The 18214-nt window shown below is 38.4% G+C and overlaps 1 protein-coding gene across 3 annotated transcripts; it reads left to right on the top strand.

Annotated features, from left to right (window-relative positions):
* The first annotated feature begins 5051 nt into the window (after positions 1-5051).
* Positions 5052-15385, top strand: LOC143886851 (uncharacterized). Of its 3 annotated transcripts, XR_013253933.1 has the most exons (6): positions 5052-5191; positions 7224-7318; positions 12551-12819; positions 13657-14586; positions 14753-15103; positions 15203-15385. XR_013253933.1 is itself a non-coding variant. In XM_077391005.1 (4 exons), exons 1-4 carry the CDS (start codon positions 5162-5164, stop codon positions 14466-14468), a joined length of 1206 nt encoding a protein of 401 aa, XP_077247120.1. In that variant the 5' UTR covers positions 5052-5161; the 3' UTR covers positions 14469-14727. The 3 variants fall into 3 exon arrangements, 1 of the variants encoding a protein (XP_077247120.1); XR_013253932.1 differs by lacking the exon at positions 15203-15385 and having other exon boundaries at positions 14753-15130; XM_077391005.1 differs by lacking the exons at positions 14753-15103; positions 15203-15385 and having other exon boundaries at positions 13657-14727.
* Positions 15386-18214: the final 2829 nt, after the last annotated feature.

Raw genomic sequence — 18214 nt, forward strand, 5'->3', positions numbered from 1 at the left:
TTATAAGATAAATTGATGTGAAGAAAGTACATTTGTAAAGTATTTAATGGCTGTAGAAATTTACATTTAGGATGTTTGAGATAGCTTGAGAGAGAGAGAGAGAGAGAGAGAGAGAGAGAGTTATTTTCTTTCGATGGGAAATTTTGTCAAATACGTAATACACCTCGGCAGTGCGAGGCAGCTCATGGCTATCTCAGGAATATAGCTTGAATAAAGGGCAGCAATGGTAATAACACATAATTAGAGGGGCATTGGCGTTATTTGCATAGGATAGATTATAGAGTGGAAAGTAATAAGCATGGTTTTAAATTTCGGATTTCGGTGGAGACCGACACTGAAATCACCCAAAACCGAAACGGTCATTTATTTCGAAATTTCGGTTTTTCCGAAATTTTCCCCAAAAAATCTGTTTTTTTAATATTAATTTAATATTTCACCTAAATTTTGGTAATTTCGTCCGTAATTTAATATTGAATAAAATATTAATTTTGGGTTTTGTACCAGATTTCAACCGAAATTTCATGGTCCGAAACCGGTACCGAAACCGAAATTTTAAACCTTCGTAATAAGTACCCACCCACATGGTGTTAATAATAAGATTAGAAATATTTATACTACCAGAGGCCTTGCCATGTAAATAAAATACCATGAAATTGTTAGAAGTGTTTATTGTAAATCACATTTTCAAACATTCTTAATAAATGTACTAGCACAAAGAAACTCCTTTAAAACAAATGATCCTATCTCACCCCGTACGAACTTCACCCCTTGCAAATTAACCAAGAACAAGTCAAAAAAACATGTTAAGGTTGGAACTTGGGAGCGAGAAAGTGGTCTGACGCGGTCTGAAAAAGACGTAACTTTGGCAGGGTCAAGCGTGGGCATATCAATTATCACGGGGAAAAAAAAGCAACAGTATAATGGAGTTTTGTCGTGAAGAGTGTGCAGAAGCCCATTGTGTCTCTTTCGCCCACGCCTTTTGACCAGAGTTTTGGCACCGGTGGCTTATCCTTTGGGCTCTTCCTTGACCATATACGGATCGTTGTGGGCCCTCATCATTCCTAGTAAAAATTTGTCCACACGTAGTGTGTTGTTGTGTAAATTGGCGATTGGGCCACTAGACGAATGGTGCAGTGCCTCTCTACAAGTCACCAAAGTTGGTATTTATTTGCAAGGGTACTTATTTATTCACCCTTTTTTTTTTTTTTTTGATGACGTAGGATGTCCCCACCTCCTTCGGGAGTAGGACTAGTCCCTACGGATACACGCAACGACCCACTCACCACGTGTATCAGGTAAGTCGGGGGCGGGATTCGAACACTCGTCAACAGGGAGCAAACCCGTGACTTTATGCCGAAGAGCCAATGCCTTGGTGGGTCCCCTTTTTTTTTACTTGGGAGAGCCATAAATGCACTACTCTCTAGTGTAAAAGAGTAGTCATAAATGCACTAGAGGGGCTGTCCCATTTGCAAATATGGTTATTTTAATATAATCTTATTTGGAGATGGGATTATGTAAAAGAAAATTTTAGATCCAATATAAGATACAGAAAAAAGAAGATTAGATTCGGAGAAAACCCTGCCTAAGCTACAAATTTAATAGGGTAGGAGAGGAAGAAATTAAACAGTATGGAGGGAGACTATCAAGTTTTGAAGAGATGAAGGTTTTACGTAGTAACTTTAAAAAGATCTCATCAGTGACTTATCAAATTCTTTTAGAGTGGGATTATACCTGCTCCTTGCTGCCCACGATTTCATCAATATTAACTTACCAACTTCTCCAAGAGTGGGATTATACCTGCTATTGGAGAAAGGCGTTATTTTATCTTTTATACTTTAACACTTCCCCGCACGTGTGGCCCACTTGGCAAACACGCGGCACATGAGTCCCTCTTTGGGCTGACCATCACATGTGGATTTTTGCTATCTGGGGGATTTAAACTCGAGACGTTTGGCTCTGATACCATGTTAACTTACCAACTTCTCCAATAGCGAAAGGCGTTATTGTATCTTTTATACTTTAACTATCAACACTTAAATTTCATTACAGAAGTGTGCCAGACTGCTTAGATTTTTGTTTCGCATCATTTGTTTTATCCAATGACATCAAATGCCATTGTTTGCGGGTAGATATGAGGAGATAGGCAACAATGTCAGGTACGCTTCTTTGTACTCTCTTGAGGGGGGAATGGGCAAACAAATGAGTGTGAAACGACCAGAAGATATCACCAAATATACTAAACATTGGTAAGGTAAGTCCAAGCTCTACATATCTATGTCGTATTGGCTTTAAGGTTCCGACCTATTTTAAAAAATGCATTGTTGCAGAAAAAGATGAATAAACAAACCCATGAAGTCCAGGTTCAGGATCTTTTTGGGATCTTTTGGGTCTTACCAGCTCGCTTGCCAGAATTTCTAGATAGCTAGAATTTTGCTCCTTGGCCAAGCAAGGGGAAGAAGACCTTATGGAAATTGGTCCTGATGGTTACAATTTGGGTGTTCAGGAAATCAAAAAATGCTCGGCCTATGTTTCTTTCCAAATGATCATATCGTTAGTTGTTTCTTGGACCAAATCTCTTCCTGAGTTCTCTCTTTATTCTGCATTAGACATAGGACTGCAACTCAGGTCGGGTGCGTCGGGTTGGCTTTTTTTTTCCGGAAAAAACCATGATTCCCAAACAGGCCCTACCCATCATAATCCGTGGGTTGGGTCGGCTTTTTTCACGTTGGTGCATTGTTTTACATCATCTAACTTCAACTCACAGAGATTAAATGCAGAGAGAAACAAACTCAGTGGCATGGCATAACATAAAGGTATATATAGGTGTATGAGTGTTTAGATGCTTGCATTTAACCTTTTTTTATACAAAACGCGGGTTCATGCTTATTAAGCAAGGACTCACTAGCAAGAAAATGCAAACATGCATCCGGTTTGCAGAGGATGGTAGTTCTTTAATTATTGACAATGTTTGAAACTCCACTTATAATCGTACAACAAACCAAAGATTAATCTTTATATAACCACATAAACAATTAATTTAAACATGCAACAATAATAGTGTTGATGTTAAATTCAATGATACTTACTAACATGTGCATTACTCAATTTATTTGTTTCGAGTAGGGTCGGATTTCGGATTTTTCAACTTGAAACCCGACCCTACCCGAGATTGAGTCGGGTTTTTCAACCTGAAACCAGACCCTACTCAAGACCCGTGATTTAAGAACCTGACCCAAGTTGCACCCCTAATTAGACTTAAGAAGATATTGAAGCGAGATATGTATTAGCAAGAAAAGTGAAGAAGTAGTGGCTCCTAGGTGGTCACCTCCTGACCATGGGTGGTAAAGTTGAATCTTGACAGCTCAAGCTTGGAAAATCCGGGCCCTCGGGTATAGATGGTGTTATTAGAGATGAGAATAGCACCACAAAGTAGGCTTTCTCAAGCCCGATAGGAGTTACAGACTCGAATCAAGCAGAAGTGAGGGCTATGCTTCATCGTATGAGACTAAAATTGGCAAGAGATATGAAGAACCTCATAGTGGAAGGGGGCTCTTAAATGTTATAAGATGATTAGAAGGGTGATCTCCTCACCCTTGGAAATTTTCAGAGTTATTTGATGAGACCTGGGACCGGATTGAGGGTCACATGGTCCGTTACCATCACATTAGGAGGTCAACGAATGGAGAAGCGGATAGGTTCACTCGTGCAAGAGTGGAAAGAGAGGAGTTAGAGTGTTTTGATTATCTTCCCTCTTGATTTGTTCTTTATTTTTTTCTTTTGTATTCTATGTTCTGTACTGTTTTTCCCATGATCACCTTGGTCATGGTTTTTCTCCTATTAAATATATTCCACCATTTCAAAAAAATAAACCCCATATGAAATAGATGATATGAATATTCCGAAATAGGCTATATCTAATGAAGAAATTACATTTGTTACTAGTTTATACCAATTCACATAAGAATTCAAATTCTGATGCAAACCTTTTACATCATCGATAAACCATCAGTTGCTATAAACTTCAATTGCATTTGTTACCCCATTTGGGTTATACTAGGGCTGCAACTCGAGCCGGGTTTTACCCGACCAGCATCGACCCGACCCGAAAATAGCTTGGGTTGGGTTCAGGTTTCATGGGCTTCGGGTCAAGCCGGGTTGAGCATTCAAAAGCCCGCATGAATCTCGGGTCGAGCCGGGTTTGAAGGGGCCCGACCCGACCCGGCCCGAGTTACATAAGTTACAGTAAGTACATTTTTTTCTATTGTTAGTTAAAAGTTAAAAGTGAAAACCCACGCACCCATTGTTATTGTATGTGAGTATAATTTCTGCTTCTATGAGTTGAGTTGATTCAAGTGTTTGATTCAACATTGTTTGATTACAGCATTGTTTGATTCAAGCGAAATGTGAGTGTAATCACATCATTGTTTGATTCAAGTGTAATTTCTACTTCTATGAGTTGAGTTGCCTTGCCAAATAAGATTTTTCCTTAAAAAATTGCGTCAACGTGAAAAAACCCGACCCGACCCGACCCGAGATTTATCATGGGTAGGGCCGGGTTTGGGAATCGTGGGTTTTCCGGAAAAAAACCCGACCCGACCCGAGATATTTCTCGGGTAGGGTTGGGTTCTCCAAAACCCGACCCGCCCGACCCGAGTTGCAGCCCTAGGTTATACCAATTCACATAAGAATTCAAATTCAGATGTAAAAGGTTTATCGATGAAGAAATTACATTTGTTACCCTGTTCGGATTATATTGTTAGATCCAAAATCTTGCTAGATCAAACCCGGCTCCACAAAAGACATGGCCCACATCTTTTATTACGGTCCCGTATTTTTCAAAAAGTACTCTACGGACCACACTACAGGATGATCCAAACCGTTCATGTGATGGGTCACAAAATAAATAGATTGTGCCCAAAAAATCAGTTCCATTGTATGATCCCAACCCTCCGATCTATAGACGAACTGCATATTGAGGAACTCTATAGATCGGAGGGCTAGGATTATCCCATGGAACTGATTTTTTTGGGGCTCAACCTATTCACGTTGTGTTCCATCACATGGACGGTTTGGATCATCCTATGGCTTACACGATATAAAATCTCCATTTTTTTCTCATTTCTGAAAGTTCTACTAGACCAGAGGTTTTTGTGAGGTTTTCATGGCGCTTCTGATTCAGAAATTTCTAGAGGTACATTTCTCAACAAACCCAAAATCTCAGATCGTTATGTTAGTCTTTTTCGTCATCAACTTCTCAATCAAACATAGATTTTACCTCAATTTTTTAGTACTCCTCCATTATTCGAATTTCTTGACATACATTTTGTTTGGGTTGTTTCAAACATCTCTTCAATCCCCCTTTTCTATGTAAATGCAACGTTGAAGTTTGATGAACTAACTATGATTTTACTGGAAATTATCAGCTATTATAGCTTATGGGTTTTACCCTAATTGGAAAAGTTTGTGTAAAAAAACTGGATTTGAAGTCTTCCTTTCCAAACTTATCAGCTATTAGAAGGGTTTTGAATCCTTTCCATCCTTTAGTCTATTGGTTAGTTAACAGAGCATACATAGCATGAGGTGAGGGGCTATGAATTGCAAGTTCCAAAGTAGGAGTGACACCTAAGTAGAAGAATGGGGCAACTATAGTCTATTGGGTAAGGAGAATGCTAGTCATTGGAAGTGAAAGAAGTGTGCCATTTTTTAACTTCCTTTCTGGGGTTCAGATCAGAGAAAAACACAGCATATCCCATGTACTCACCACAAATAACCTGTTCTAATAGTATGACATTTTGCTCACTTATTGGGGTGAGATACAAAAGCTTCTTCTTTAGTCACCTTATTTTTTTCGGAGCACTGGTGTTCACTCACAGGTCACTCCCTTTGATCTATTTAAGAATTGCCTGCCCCTATGTTCATGTGGCACATGTGTGGCTATTAGGACCATTAATTTGGTGAGCTTCCAGTAGACCATATAGAATTCTCAAATGCCACAAGGAATGGATGATCCTTGCCCTTCGATCATGACCTGAATGATAGCAACATTTACAATTTTTTGGGGAAAAAACCTTAAAATGGCCCTGTTTGTTCGAGTTGATCGGCTCATCCATTCACCATGGAATCTGCATATTGTACGGCCTGAGTTATTAGGCTCATCCAGTCTGCATCTTGTACGGCCTGCCGGTGTTCCACCAGATCACAGGTCTCAATTAACACACACACATTCCTCGTGCACCGTGGGCTGGTGAGTACAAAAACCAGTATAGAATGCATGTGTTAGAACTTATCTACTTTTTGAGGACCAGTCTCAACCTGTTTTTATATTTTGGATGTACACCATCAATAAGTATCTCAGTCATGCTAAGGAATTTTGTGTTCTGTGTTCCTTTTCTATGCCTTGAAAGTTTCTGCATTTTCCCTTCAAGCAAATGGAAATTTCTCTGTTCCCTCGCATTTTCTGTATTTAGTGTGTGTTGCATTTGATGCAGTGTTAGTAAGCTCTTATATGTTGTTGAAATTCGCTATAACCTGAGGCCATGTTTGGATACCTCATGTTTTTGTATTTGGATTTGGATTTGAGTTTTGGATACAAAATACATCAATCATCTTCATGCTCATGTTGTATGGGAGGGAGGGACGTCTTGCTGCTGCTGCAGCAAGGTCGAGGAGCAGAGAGTGTAAGATACTTGCCACAAATATGGATTTCCAAATAATGTCTTGCAGAACATAACAGATTTGAAATGAGATATTTTTTCACTGTTGTAGCTGATTTGGAAATTTAAGGATTTGATCCAGATCCAAATCTCAACTGCCAAATGTGAGAAACCCAAATCTAAATCTTGTGGGTATCCAAACATGGCCTTACTGTTTTAAAATTTAAATCTAGCATATAGAGAGCAGACTGAAGAGTGAGTTTCTAGAATTGCCAATTGTGTATTTTTCATTTTCTACCCCTCTATGCCACTGTTGGATATATAGGGCTTAAACATAAGGCCATGACCAGTAAGCTAAAGACATGTAGTACTCATTTGACCAGTAAGCTAAAGACATGTAGCACTCATTTGATTTTTCCATTTGGCAAAACAAGAATTTTAAAGTATCTCGTCCTGAAAATCATATGAATATGGGCTATTATACAACTAGGTAGATACTAGATACAAATCCATGTGTATTTGTACTTTATATTAAAAATGGATAGTTTCATTTGTCCATTGTACTTCCAGGTTGTGAAAACTTTTTCAAAGAGTCCAATGTTTGCCAGAGATCCAAGGCAGTTGCAGTTTGAAGCTGATTTGAATCGATTGTTTCTTTACACCAGGTAAGTATTTGTAACTTTGTATAGCTTATCAGTCCTGCACTTTGGGTCATGGTCCAATTGAATGTTTGATAGGTAAGTTTAGGAATTTATATGCCAAAAATATGGAGCCATGTGCTTCCAGACAAAGGAGAATATGCACATGAGGAAATATCTTAAAGTGTTACCAGTATTACCAGTTATATGTTTGGCATGGGCATGAGTACAAGTTTAAGTGTCCGCATGTTTTGGTTGATGTTGTACGGTTTTAGGTGGACTGAAATGATATGGCACTACATCATCAACCTAATTATTCCCTTACAATTGTCAGTCTCTTACGAAGTTATTCTTAAATTGGTGCAGAGTAAGATGTATTAAATTTTAGGGAAAACAACCCAAGCTCCCTTTATTGGATAATAACCAAATTCATCACTCTGAAAAAAAAATTTACCTCTTAAATTTTATTTCTTTCACTTTTACCCTTATTTTCTTCGAATCAAATCAATCCTCTTTTAGGTTCATTCTATCCTAATAGAACGAGCCCACTTGATAGATGATCGAGATATAGAGTCCTCGCCTTTCTCCAAGAACTTATATTAAGCAACTAAAATTCTCTTACAAAAACTTTAAATAAAACAACTACCAACTACAACATCTAATTGATATGGTCGTTATAAAAAGTTTAGGGGATTTTGGACAAGATACTATGGTCTAGGGTGCTGGTGGTAATTTTTCCTTAATTTTAAATGCGAGTTGTCTTGATATCTTGTTCAATGTCAGGATATCAGTTATGCAACATTAAGAACACTTACTACCATTCAAAAAAAAAAAAAAACATTAAGAACACTAGCTGATTTTTGCAGCATTCTATTTATATCCTATCAATTTCCAATGTCGAGAGAAATTTCACTTATTCTATGAATATTTTTTATGCCTTTTAATGTTCTAATGTTCTAATGGTGATGAAGAAACTATATTGAGTGGAAAAGAGGAACAAAACTGTGACATACGCGAAGAAAGAAAGGAACTGCGGCCAATAAAAAGAGAGGGAGACAAACTACATCCCAGTCCCTCTGCCCCACTTGATCTCTAGCCAACGAATCCGCTTCCATATTCGCCTCATGATTAGTATGTGAAAAATGAGCTCTGAATCATGGAAACAATATCCATAATTTCCTCTAGCTATCCAATTGACAAGGAGATTCCTCTCCATTTGCAATCTATCCAATAGCTTTAGCCAAGTCCTTTTTATCTGTGGAGACTTGTACACGCGATCGAGAAGTCTCTGGACAGGATTCATGGATCTGAGATCGTCTTTTAGCATGTCTTGAGACTGCAAACGGTTTAGCTCGTGCTGCGGTGACTAGAGAAGCTTGGGTCATTTTGGATGTGCCTGATAGAGTTGCTGTTATGCGCCCCACTGTGCTAATTTTTCTAGTGACTTTCTTTGTCACTTGTTTTCCTCTTTTTCGTTCTCTTAATATTATTCGTCATCATTCAAAAAGAAATGAAAAGAGGTCCTTGGAAGTGCACCACAAGCAATTTTGTACCCTGATGCAGAGCAAGAATCGCAGAGCAAGAATCTCCATCTCACTTGAATCTTTAACTCCAATAGGTCTTGAGAAAGCTAACCTGATAACACCCTCATGGTCTCTGATGATGCTTCACACCCAGAGTGGCATAGTTTTCTGAAACCTGAATTATCAAACTTTAATTTTAGGGAAACGTCCATCTTTCTCAAAAAAAACGTCTATCTTGCAATTACTCTTTTATATGCAAAGGATATAACACATACCTTTTCCAACATCTCCACATCCCCGAACAATCAACGCTGGCATCTTATTACAGCTAGCCCACCAAATGATACACGCAAAGATTGCTGCCTTGCCCGTATTGACACTAGGCTTTCTACCCAGAAAATTCTATCTTTATGTTCATTCCAGATTGTTAACTTACCAACTTCTCCAAAAGCTTAAGCTGTTAGAGAAAGGCGTTATTTATCTTTTATACTTTAACACTCCCCCGAACGTGTGGCCCACCTGGCAAACACGTGGCACATGTGGTCCCACTTTGGGCCGACCATCGCATGTGGATTTTTGCTATCCGGGAGGTTTGAACTCAAGACCTTTGGCTCTGATACCATGTTAACTTACCAACTTCTCCAAAAGCTTAAGCTGTTAGAAAAAGGCGTTATTTATCTTTTATACTTTAACACATATTAATTGCCAAGTAACCACAACTTAGCTTCCTTAGCACACTACCAGTTCAAAAACATAGGTTTTCCCACTTCTCCTTAATCCGAACAATGAACACTGGCATCTTATTACTGCTAGCCCACCAAATGGTACACCTCAAAGATTTTTCGCACTCACCATATTGACGTTGCCTTTTACCCCAGAAAATTCAGACATTGTCTCCCTTCTAGATTGACCGCCATAGTAATCAAACTTAACTTCGAGGGTGCACTATCTTTGACATGAAAATGAGAGAGTAACAATGCTCCCAAAAAGCTGCAATTGACGCTAGAATTTCCCACTTCAACCCAAAAAATTGAAGAACACATCTTTTTAGCAGATTGGCATCTAATGAACAAATGGTTCACCACTTCTTAAGATTGACATATACTACAATGATTGGAGATGCGCCACTGTCTATGAATGAGATGTTCAACCGTTATTATCTTATCAACGCCTACACTCTAACAAAAACCAAGAAACTTAGGAGGACCTAATGTTGGCCAAAGATTACCCATGGGCACAACCAACTCACTCATCCTAGACAACAAAAGAGAATGACTTTATAGAGAAACCATCTCCCACATAAGACCCATACTCGGGTTCTATATTTCCACTCCCTTCGTTGACCTCCATATGTATGTAGACACCTCCAACAATGCAAGAAGCTCAGCTAGCAACCTAATCTCATTCTCCCTAAAATTACGTCGAAAAGATGATTTCCAACTCGTGTTGTTCTCATCCCTATCAAACAATTGTACCCTTCTAACTCTATAGTCTCGTGACTCTCTTGGTCTCGTGGAGGATTCACAAATTATGTTTCAATCCTATCATACAAAACTATAGCACTGATCTTATTATATAACCGGCATAAATAAGTGTAAAGACAGTTACAACTGAGATTGGAGCTTGAGCGAAGAGGGAAAGAGAAGATGAGACAAAATTAGGCGAGACTATTGTATGTTTAAAACCCCACATTTGTTGCATACTTTAAGAGGTTTACAATGAGAAATAAAATAGGACAAGTTTCCCCCTAGATAAATAAGGAGAAATGACAAAATAGATAATTACTAAACCACCATAAATGAAATGTGCACACTTCCCACCTTTAACACTCCCCCTCAAGTTGGAGCATAGATATCTATCATGCCCAACTTGGATACAAGTTCAGTCTAGCTCTCATAGTTTCAAAACTCCCCCGCGTCATGGTGGACTCCCCTAAGGAAGTGGTTAACAGATTTTGTGGTTAACAGATTTTTAGCTTTTGCCCATAGGAAGATCAGAACCTTCTTGGGACTTGGGTCCTTACTCTTAGTGTATTTTGGATCACCAGGTTATGTTGTAGAAACTTAAAGTTATGAAATATTATTTCCTTGTATTTGTTTTTGGCTTTGCGGCACACTCTAATGAAACATGAAAAATAATGGCTTCCGCATCATGTCTTGAGCTGTGGCGACCACTCGTACGTCGAAGCACGTGTGCAAAGGCTTTGGGGTTCGGGCTGGGGAAGCGGATGGGCTGTTGGATGTGAGAGCAGATACACTGGCTCAGATTTTGTCTTATTCATTTAATTCATCTAAGATGGCTGCTCTCACATTTGACAGACCATCCGCAAAATTCCTTATGCAATGGTCCCTAGCAAATCCTTTTATGAATTGATATACTTGTATGAACATTTTGTATTGGTGTCTTATGGATGATATAAACACTATAATATTTTAACGATATTTGACATGTAGTTTTCTTTGTTTCTGCATTTCCATGTACCCATTCTTAAAAACTTGGAATTGACATTACTTAACATGCCCTTTGTTACGTTTGTTTTTTAATTGTAAACAAATTTCATTAAAGTAGAACAGAGACCGAGCAGGTCCCTGGCAATACACAGCTAAGCATACAAATCAATTATGATCAAGTGTACAACAACAAAATAGCTAGGGAGGAAGTCAAAGGACTCAAAACTCTCTTTGGAAACCCCCTCTCTAGCTAACATGTCCGCCTCGCCATTTGCTGGCCGCCTAACATGGCTAAAGGATATGGATGTCACACCAATCATGTCCTGAATCTCATCAAATAACGATGCAAACCTCCAAGGTACGGCTTTTGAGCCTCTCAGCCATCCAATGACATTGAGAGAGTCCCCTTCCATCACCACTTTGTTCAGATCCACATTTTGAAGCAGCTTTATCCCATGATGAACGACCCTTACTTCCGCCTCGTTTGCATCTGCCACCCCAATCGGTCCTCTAAATGCCCAAAGTCCCAAACCACCTTCCCCCTTCATTCCTCAGAAGACCTCCAATGCCAGAAGGCCTGGGATTCCCCATACCTGATCCGTCAAAGTTCAACGTTAGGGATACTTGAGAGGGAGGCGACCATGCTTGAATTATTTTAGGTTGGTTACTAGCTCCATCACATATTACTTTCTATCCATTCCATAAATCATATGCTGATACAAATATGAAATCTGGCAATGTTTTCACCCACGATATGGTTAAGGCAATCACTTTATTAAAGATGAAATGAGCTTCCTTAGAGGAGCCCTTGAAAGTCCTAGCATTTCTTTCTTTCCATAGCAACTACATAGTAGCTAGGAAGGAAACTTTCCACAATGTTTTTCTCATGAGTCATGAGCTCTTATGCATATTCGAACTGACATAAGTTACAATCATGGTGCTAATTGATGCAACGGTCTAAAAGACTAAAACCCAGTTTCCTCTTCACATTTTTTTTATAAAGTTCTTAGAAAATATATAAAGTAATTCATCATCGTAAATTCGTAGTAGCTCGTACCCCTAATTTTTGTTCTATTTTGCGTAATTAACAAAACGTACAATGCCATTCAAAAAAATAATAATAATAACCAAACATACGATTGGCTAACCTGCATTTTACTATTCCGTGATAATTGTTGTTGAACTCAAAATTTTACGAACAATTGTGTATACGTTTTCAACACTCATTATTTACTTTTTTTAAGGAGGTGTCGATGTTATCTATTAAGATTGATATTGATTTTCAGCTATAATCGGCTGGGAAAGAATGCTGATGAGACAGACGCAGAGGAGATTATTGACATGGCGAGCAAAGCATCTGTTGTTGATCAGCAGAAACAAGTCCAAGAAAATATCCATTCCCAAATTCAGACATTCTGCAAATCAATGGATGATATCCTTCTCCCGGATTTCAAGGACATTCATGATCTGCCTACTGCAGAGTCACATGATGCTCCTCGTCGGAGTGGCCTCAGCTTTGCAATTGGCAGAACTTCGAGGCCAAGTGCCCAATCCAGTGAGTAATTGCAAGTAATACCTGAACTTTTGGATCATAATTTAAATCAGATAAGCCCTTGTTGTTTCTTAATTTAATCAATTAACCGCACGACACAAGCCATTGGATATAACAATTTGATAGATTGCGTATCTTGATTTGCATCCTCTGCACTGGGTGCTGTAATCTTTGTTCGTGAGATATGTCTGCCTCTAATGGCTCAGATTGCATATTGCAAGATTAAATCATGGACACTAAATGCAATAAACATGGCTATACTCAACTCAACTCAACTAAGCCTTTGTCCCAAACTAGTTGATAAACTTGGTTATATAAATAATAAATACTGCAGACATTTATCCACATATTCGCTTGTTTCTATGCCTACAGTCGTATGAATATATTTGTGTGTGCATGTGTATATCCATATACACATAGCTTAGAAGAATGGGTGTATGCATATGTGGATGTTGAGATAACTGTATGTGTAACTGTATGTATGTATTGATGTAGGTATGTATGTGGTTAAATATATACAAAGGCATGCATGTATGTATGCATTTTGTGTATGTATATGTGGTTGTAGAGATAATGAGATAATTGCATGTGCAACGGTATGCATGTATCGATGTAGGTATGTGTGTGTGTTTGAATATCTACACAGGCATGCTTGTATTTGCATTTTGATTTGAACATAAATTTTCATGCAGATTGATGAGAGAAAACACAGGCATATATAGCTGAAACCACTTTGGCCATGATCACACAATGTTTTACCCTACTTATTGGGCAAGGCTTTTTTACTTCAGAAATTTATTGTGTGCCATAAGAATCTGACTTCCGGTTTTTTCAGCACAGCCATCCCCGAGACACGGCCATTAACACGGATGGAATTGTCGCACAGTTTGAAAGAACACATTGGCTATACCTTGGATGTCAAACAATCTCAAATTCCTCATAAAGAAGCTGGTCAAGGTTTGTACTTGTGTGGCAGTGCTGATGTTGGATCAGTGCTCGCCTTATACCCTGGTGTAATATACTCACCAGCATACTACCGGAATATTCCCGGGTACCCAAGGGTTGATGCTAAAAACCCATATTTGATTACAAGATATGACGGAATTGTCATCAATGCTCAGCCGTGGGGTACTGGTGGTGAAACCCGCAAAGTATGGGACGGTGTTTCTCTGCCAGAGCTCTGGCCTAATCCATCAGAAGGTATGGACAGAAGTTCTGATCATTTTTGGAAATTACTCAGTAAGCCTTTGGAAGGCAACCATAGCGAAAATGGGGAGTTATTGGAGAGGCGGAACCCACTCGCCTTTGGCCACTTTGCCAACCACCCGCCAAAGGGAACAGACCCAAACGTCATGGTTTGCCCATACAATTTTCCATTGACTGAGAAAGATATGAGAGTCTACATTCCCAATATATTGTTTGGACCCGAAGAGAAGGGTAGAATGAAGAGGCTTGGCAGCTTTTGGTTCAAATCAGGGGGTTCAGGTGATGGTGGGGCCGATGTTCTGGTTATGAAGACGCTTGTTCTGGTGGCAACAAGGTCATTGTGTGATGAAGAGGTGTTCTTGAACTACAGGTTGAGCAACACAAAGCGTAGACCAGCGTGGTATACTCCAGTCGATGAAGAGGAAGACCGGCGTAGGTGGAGCTAGGTGAATGCCATTAGATTTTTTATGCTGACATTGGACCATCCCATTGGATGCGGAGCTACAACCTTATGTGATAGGGGCAGGAGATGGATATTTTTTACCAGCCCAAGCAGACCGATGGGTATTTATCCTTACATGCCATTGTTTTCTTCCTCTGCAGATCTTAAAACTTATTACATGTGACAATTAGCATTTTTGTTGATGTTGGTTTCGGACGTTCGAGTTGATGAGATGTATGTATCCCTTTTCTCTGTTTTGTGGAGCTGACACTTCTCCTTTCATTTCAGGAAGGTGTTTTTGGTAGCATTGACTGATACTCTGCATTCATTTCATTAGCATGGAAAGATAGTTCTCAAATGCCTGAATAATTATGAACTATGAATCAAGCTTTCCAAGCAGTGGCAGGTTTAGTGTTTCTGTTTCTCTGTCTCTAGACAAATACTACTTTGTATTGTCCCCATCAAATTTAACAATTTTCACTCACAAAGGAAAATTGGTCATAACAGACTTATAAACAGTTCATTGGATGAACCTCTCATGGCCATATAAGCCTGTTTGTGGTGTAGGCAGCATTCCCAAATTCAAGAATGGGATGTAGGGGAAGTTGGGAACTATGAAACAAGCTTTCTATTTAATGGGTAGGAAGAATACTTCTGTTTGTTCTTTATGTTTGGGCATTGGTATTTCTTCTGTCCACAAAAGGATAGATTGATAAAAAGTTTCCCTGGTTGAAACAGTTGGAAGAGAAAAAACATTGGAAAAAAAACTGGGGGGCCATATTGATCTGGTAAGAATGGAACTAGCATTTCCAACTCTTTCTTTCAGTTCCTTTTCTTTACTTGTTTATTTTGTATAGGTTTTTAAACTATAAGACATGCTTGTTAATGAAATAGGACCAGCTTGACTGGGGGTGGGGTGGGTGGCGGGTTGATTTAATCTTCTCATTGTATAATCTCACCTGAATAGGCTGCCTAAGAAGCTGCTTTCAGAGCCTTAATAGGAAAAAGAAAATGCCCATGAGAAAGGAAGTATGAATCCCTCAAAATGGGACAAATGTCACCTTGGTGTGTAACAGGTGTGGACATCTGCATGCTAATTGGATCAAGTGGTGGGACCCATACCAATTAGTGGGGTTCAATCACTTGCACTGACAGGTAAGTACACGTGTCGCCTGCTTGGATCTGGCACTTGGCTTGTTCTGAACCCTCGATGAAATTGCAAAATATGATCCAATATATTAGATTTATTGCATATGTTGGCCAATATATTAGAATCATTTCCCCCTACTTATTGCATAAGTAGGGGGAAATGATATCACCACTACCGTATTTTGATGATCGCACTCCTCACTTTATTAAAAAGTAAGGTATGGTACTTACCGTAGGATGATCCAAACCGTCCATTAGATCGCCCACAGCCTAAATAGGTTGTGCCCAAAAACACCATTTCCATAGGTTGATCCTAACCCTCCGATCCATAAAGGGTTAGGATCAACCATCTAATATTCAGTTCCTGTATAGATCGGAGGGTTAGAATCAACCTATGGAAATTATTTTTTGGGGCACAGCCTAAATAGGCTGTGGCCCATCTAATGGACGGTTTGGATCATCCTATGGTGCTGGCCATACCGTACTTTTTAATAAAGTGAGGAGTGCGGTCATCAGAATACGGGAGTGCTGATAACATTTCCCAAAATTATCCCAAGAATTTTTTTTGTGAGAAATGATTTTCTTGCAATCCCATAAATGGATGGTGAAATAATAGAAAAGTAACATTTATGTGCTTATCCTCTACATGTTTGAGGCTTCGAATCGTCCTATAAAGGTGGATTTTGATGTATGAACTGGGCTCAACAGATAAATGGCTTGGATCATTGAACACGTGAGGTCTGCTTGGAAAAATTTGTGCATCCATCAAAGGATCCCAACCGTTGGATTTTAACCTTTAAATGGTCTGTTAGAAAATTTAAAGGCAATATTCTGTATTCATGGAGAAAGTCTCTACAAATCAGTGCCCCATGTTTTACATGAAGGGTCTATATCATCGAATAGATTTGCCCACTTATTACTTTCATTGCCTAATTTATTTGTAAGGAAATGCATTTGTAAGAAGAATTAAAACCTAAAAAAAAAAAGGAAAACAAATGCTACCATAAATTCCAAAAAGAGTATTACCTTCTACTTTTCTAGACTTTAGCTTACTAATTTCAAGGAAAATGAAAGTGAATTTCACCCCCAAATCCTATACTATATATAATGGGAAAATTTGGGTGGCCCTGAGGTCATTTAAAACCTTACAAATGTGAAGTTCTATTTAATTATTAAATCACCTATAAATGATGTGATTGAATAAATCCTCCTCTATCTGTTGCGGGTCGAGGGCTCCTTCTCCTTCCCCTTCTTCAAACTCCGATTCGTATTTTTCGTATAGAAATCTCTGATCAACGACAGAACAAGATCCATTTTGCATCATATCTAACGGATTCCTTGGTTCGGACCAACTCTTATCTCTTTTGGAAGGAGCAATAATCAAATAAATTAAAAAAATCAAGATATAAAAACTCAAATATTATTTTGAATTCTTCATTATTCTGATTCTTTCCCATATATTTGAAAAATTCAAATCAAGAAGTTACAATTATCCAAATAACCAAGTTACTGCTTACCCAATCGCGAAAGTTTCATTGGAGGACTGGAGCAGGCTTCCATGAGACAGAAGATCTTCTTTCTAAGTTTCTTTATACCCATTAAATATCTTTAGCATGCAAATTTCTCTATGCATAGTATATCTATGCTATATAATGGGAAAACTTGAGTGGTCCCAAGGCGATAACCTTATCAGTGTAAGTTTTTCTTTAAAAATAAATTACTTTAAATTTTAAATTAACCAACTTTAAAATTATTAAGGGTTTTGTCAAGGAACTCGTTAAGGTGCATTGTAAATGTAAATCTACACATTGTTTGAGAAAAAAAGACTCAAAAGCCATGTAAAACTCGTAATCCCTATGTAAATTTATCGTAAATTTACATTTTCAATGCACCTTAACGAGTGCCCTTGAGCTCTCGTTAACAAAGCCCAATTATTAAATATCTTATACAGGTAAATTTCTCTACAGCTATTAAATACCATATACATTTCTCTACACATGTAAATTCCTTTGTACGGTTGTGCCTATTCAATATCTCAACTTTTAGGGGATCCTAAACCTTAGCAAATCCCTAACTTTTAAGCTCTAGCTCTATTTTTGTAAATATAAACTTCTCATTAGAAATCAAATAAATGCTAAACCTGTATCGTAATATAAGGTATATAGTAGCTTAAAAATTTACGTGTGGTGTTCAATAGGTATAAAAATATTACATATAAAAAAAGTTTAATAAATTTGAAAAAAAATTCTTTTATAAGCTATCTTATAGGTTCCTCGAACCACATTTTCTAAACGAACCAGAGCCAATCCGAACCACATTTTCTAAACGAACCAGAGCCAATCCGAATTGATCCTGTAACATTTTCCCCTACGCGCTTACGCTGTGTCGCGACATAGGGGAAATGGCCTCATCTTATAGTTAATGAAACTTTACATTTCAAATATTGTTTTAGAAAACTTTGGGGCCTCTAAGTTTTCCCATCATGTATAGTAAATTATATATAGGATAAATGGGAAAACGTGGGCTGTCGAAATCAAATAAAAGGAAAAACATGGGCTGTCAGTCATGTGCAAAAGCCTCTATGCTATTTGTAACCTTATA

The sequence above is a fragment of the Tasmannia lanceolata genome, unplaced genomic scaffold (genome assembly GCF_043159265.1).
Source record: "Tasmannia lanceolata isolate RefF3 unplaced genomic scaffold, GAP_Taslan_0.1 ptg000011l, whole genome shotgun sequence".
In the NCBI taxonomy this organism is placed as follows: Eukaryota; Viridiplantae; Streptophyta; class Magnoliopsida; order Canellales; family Winteraceae; genus Tasmannia; species Tasmannia lanceolata.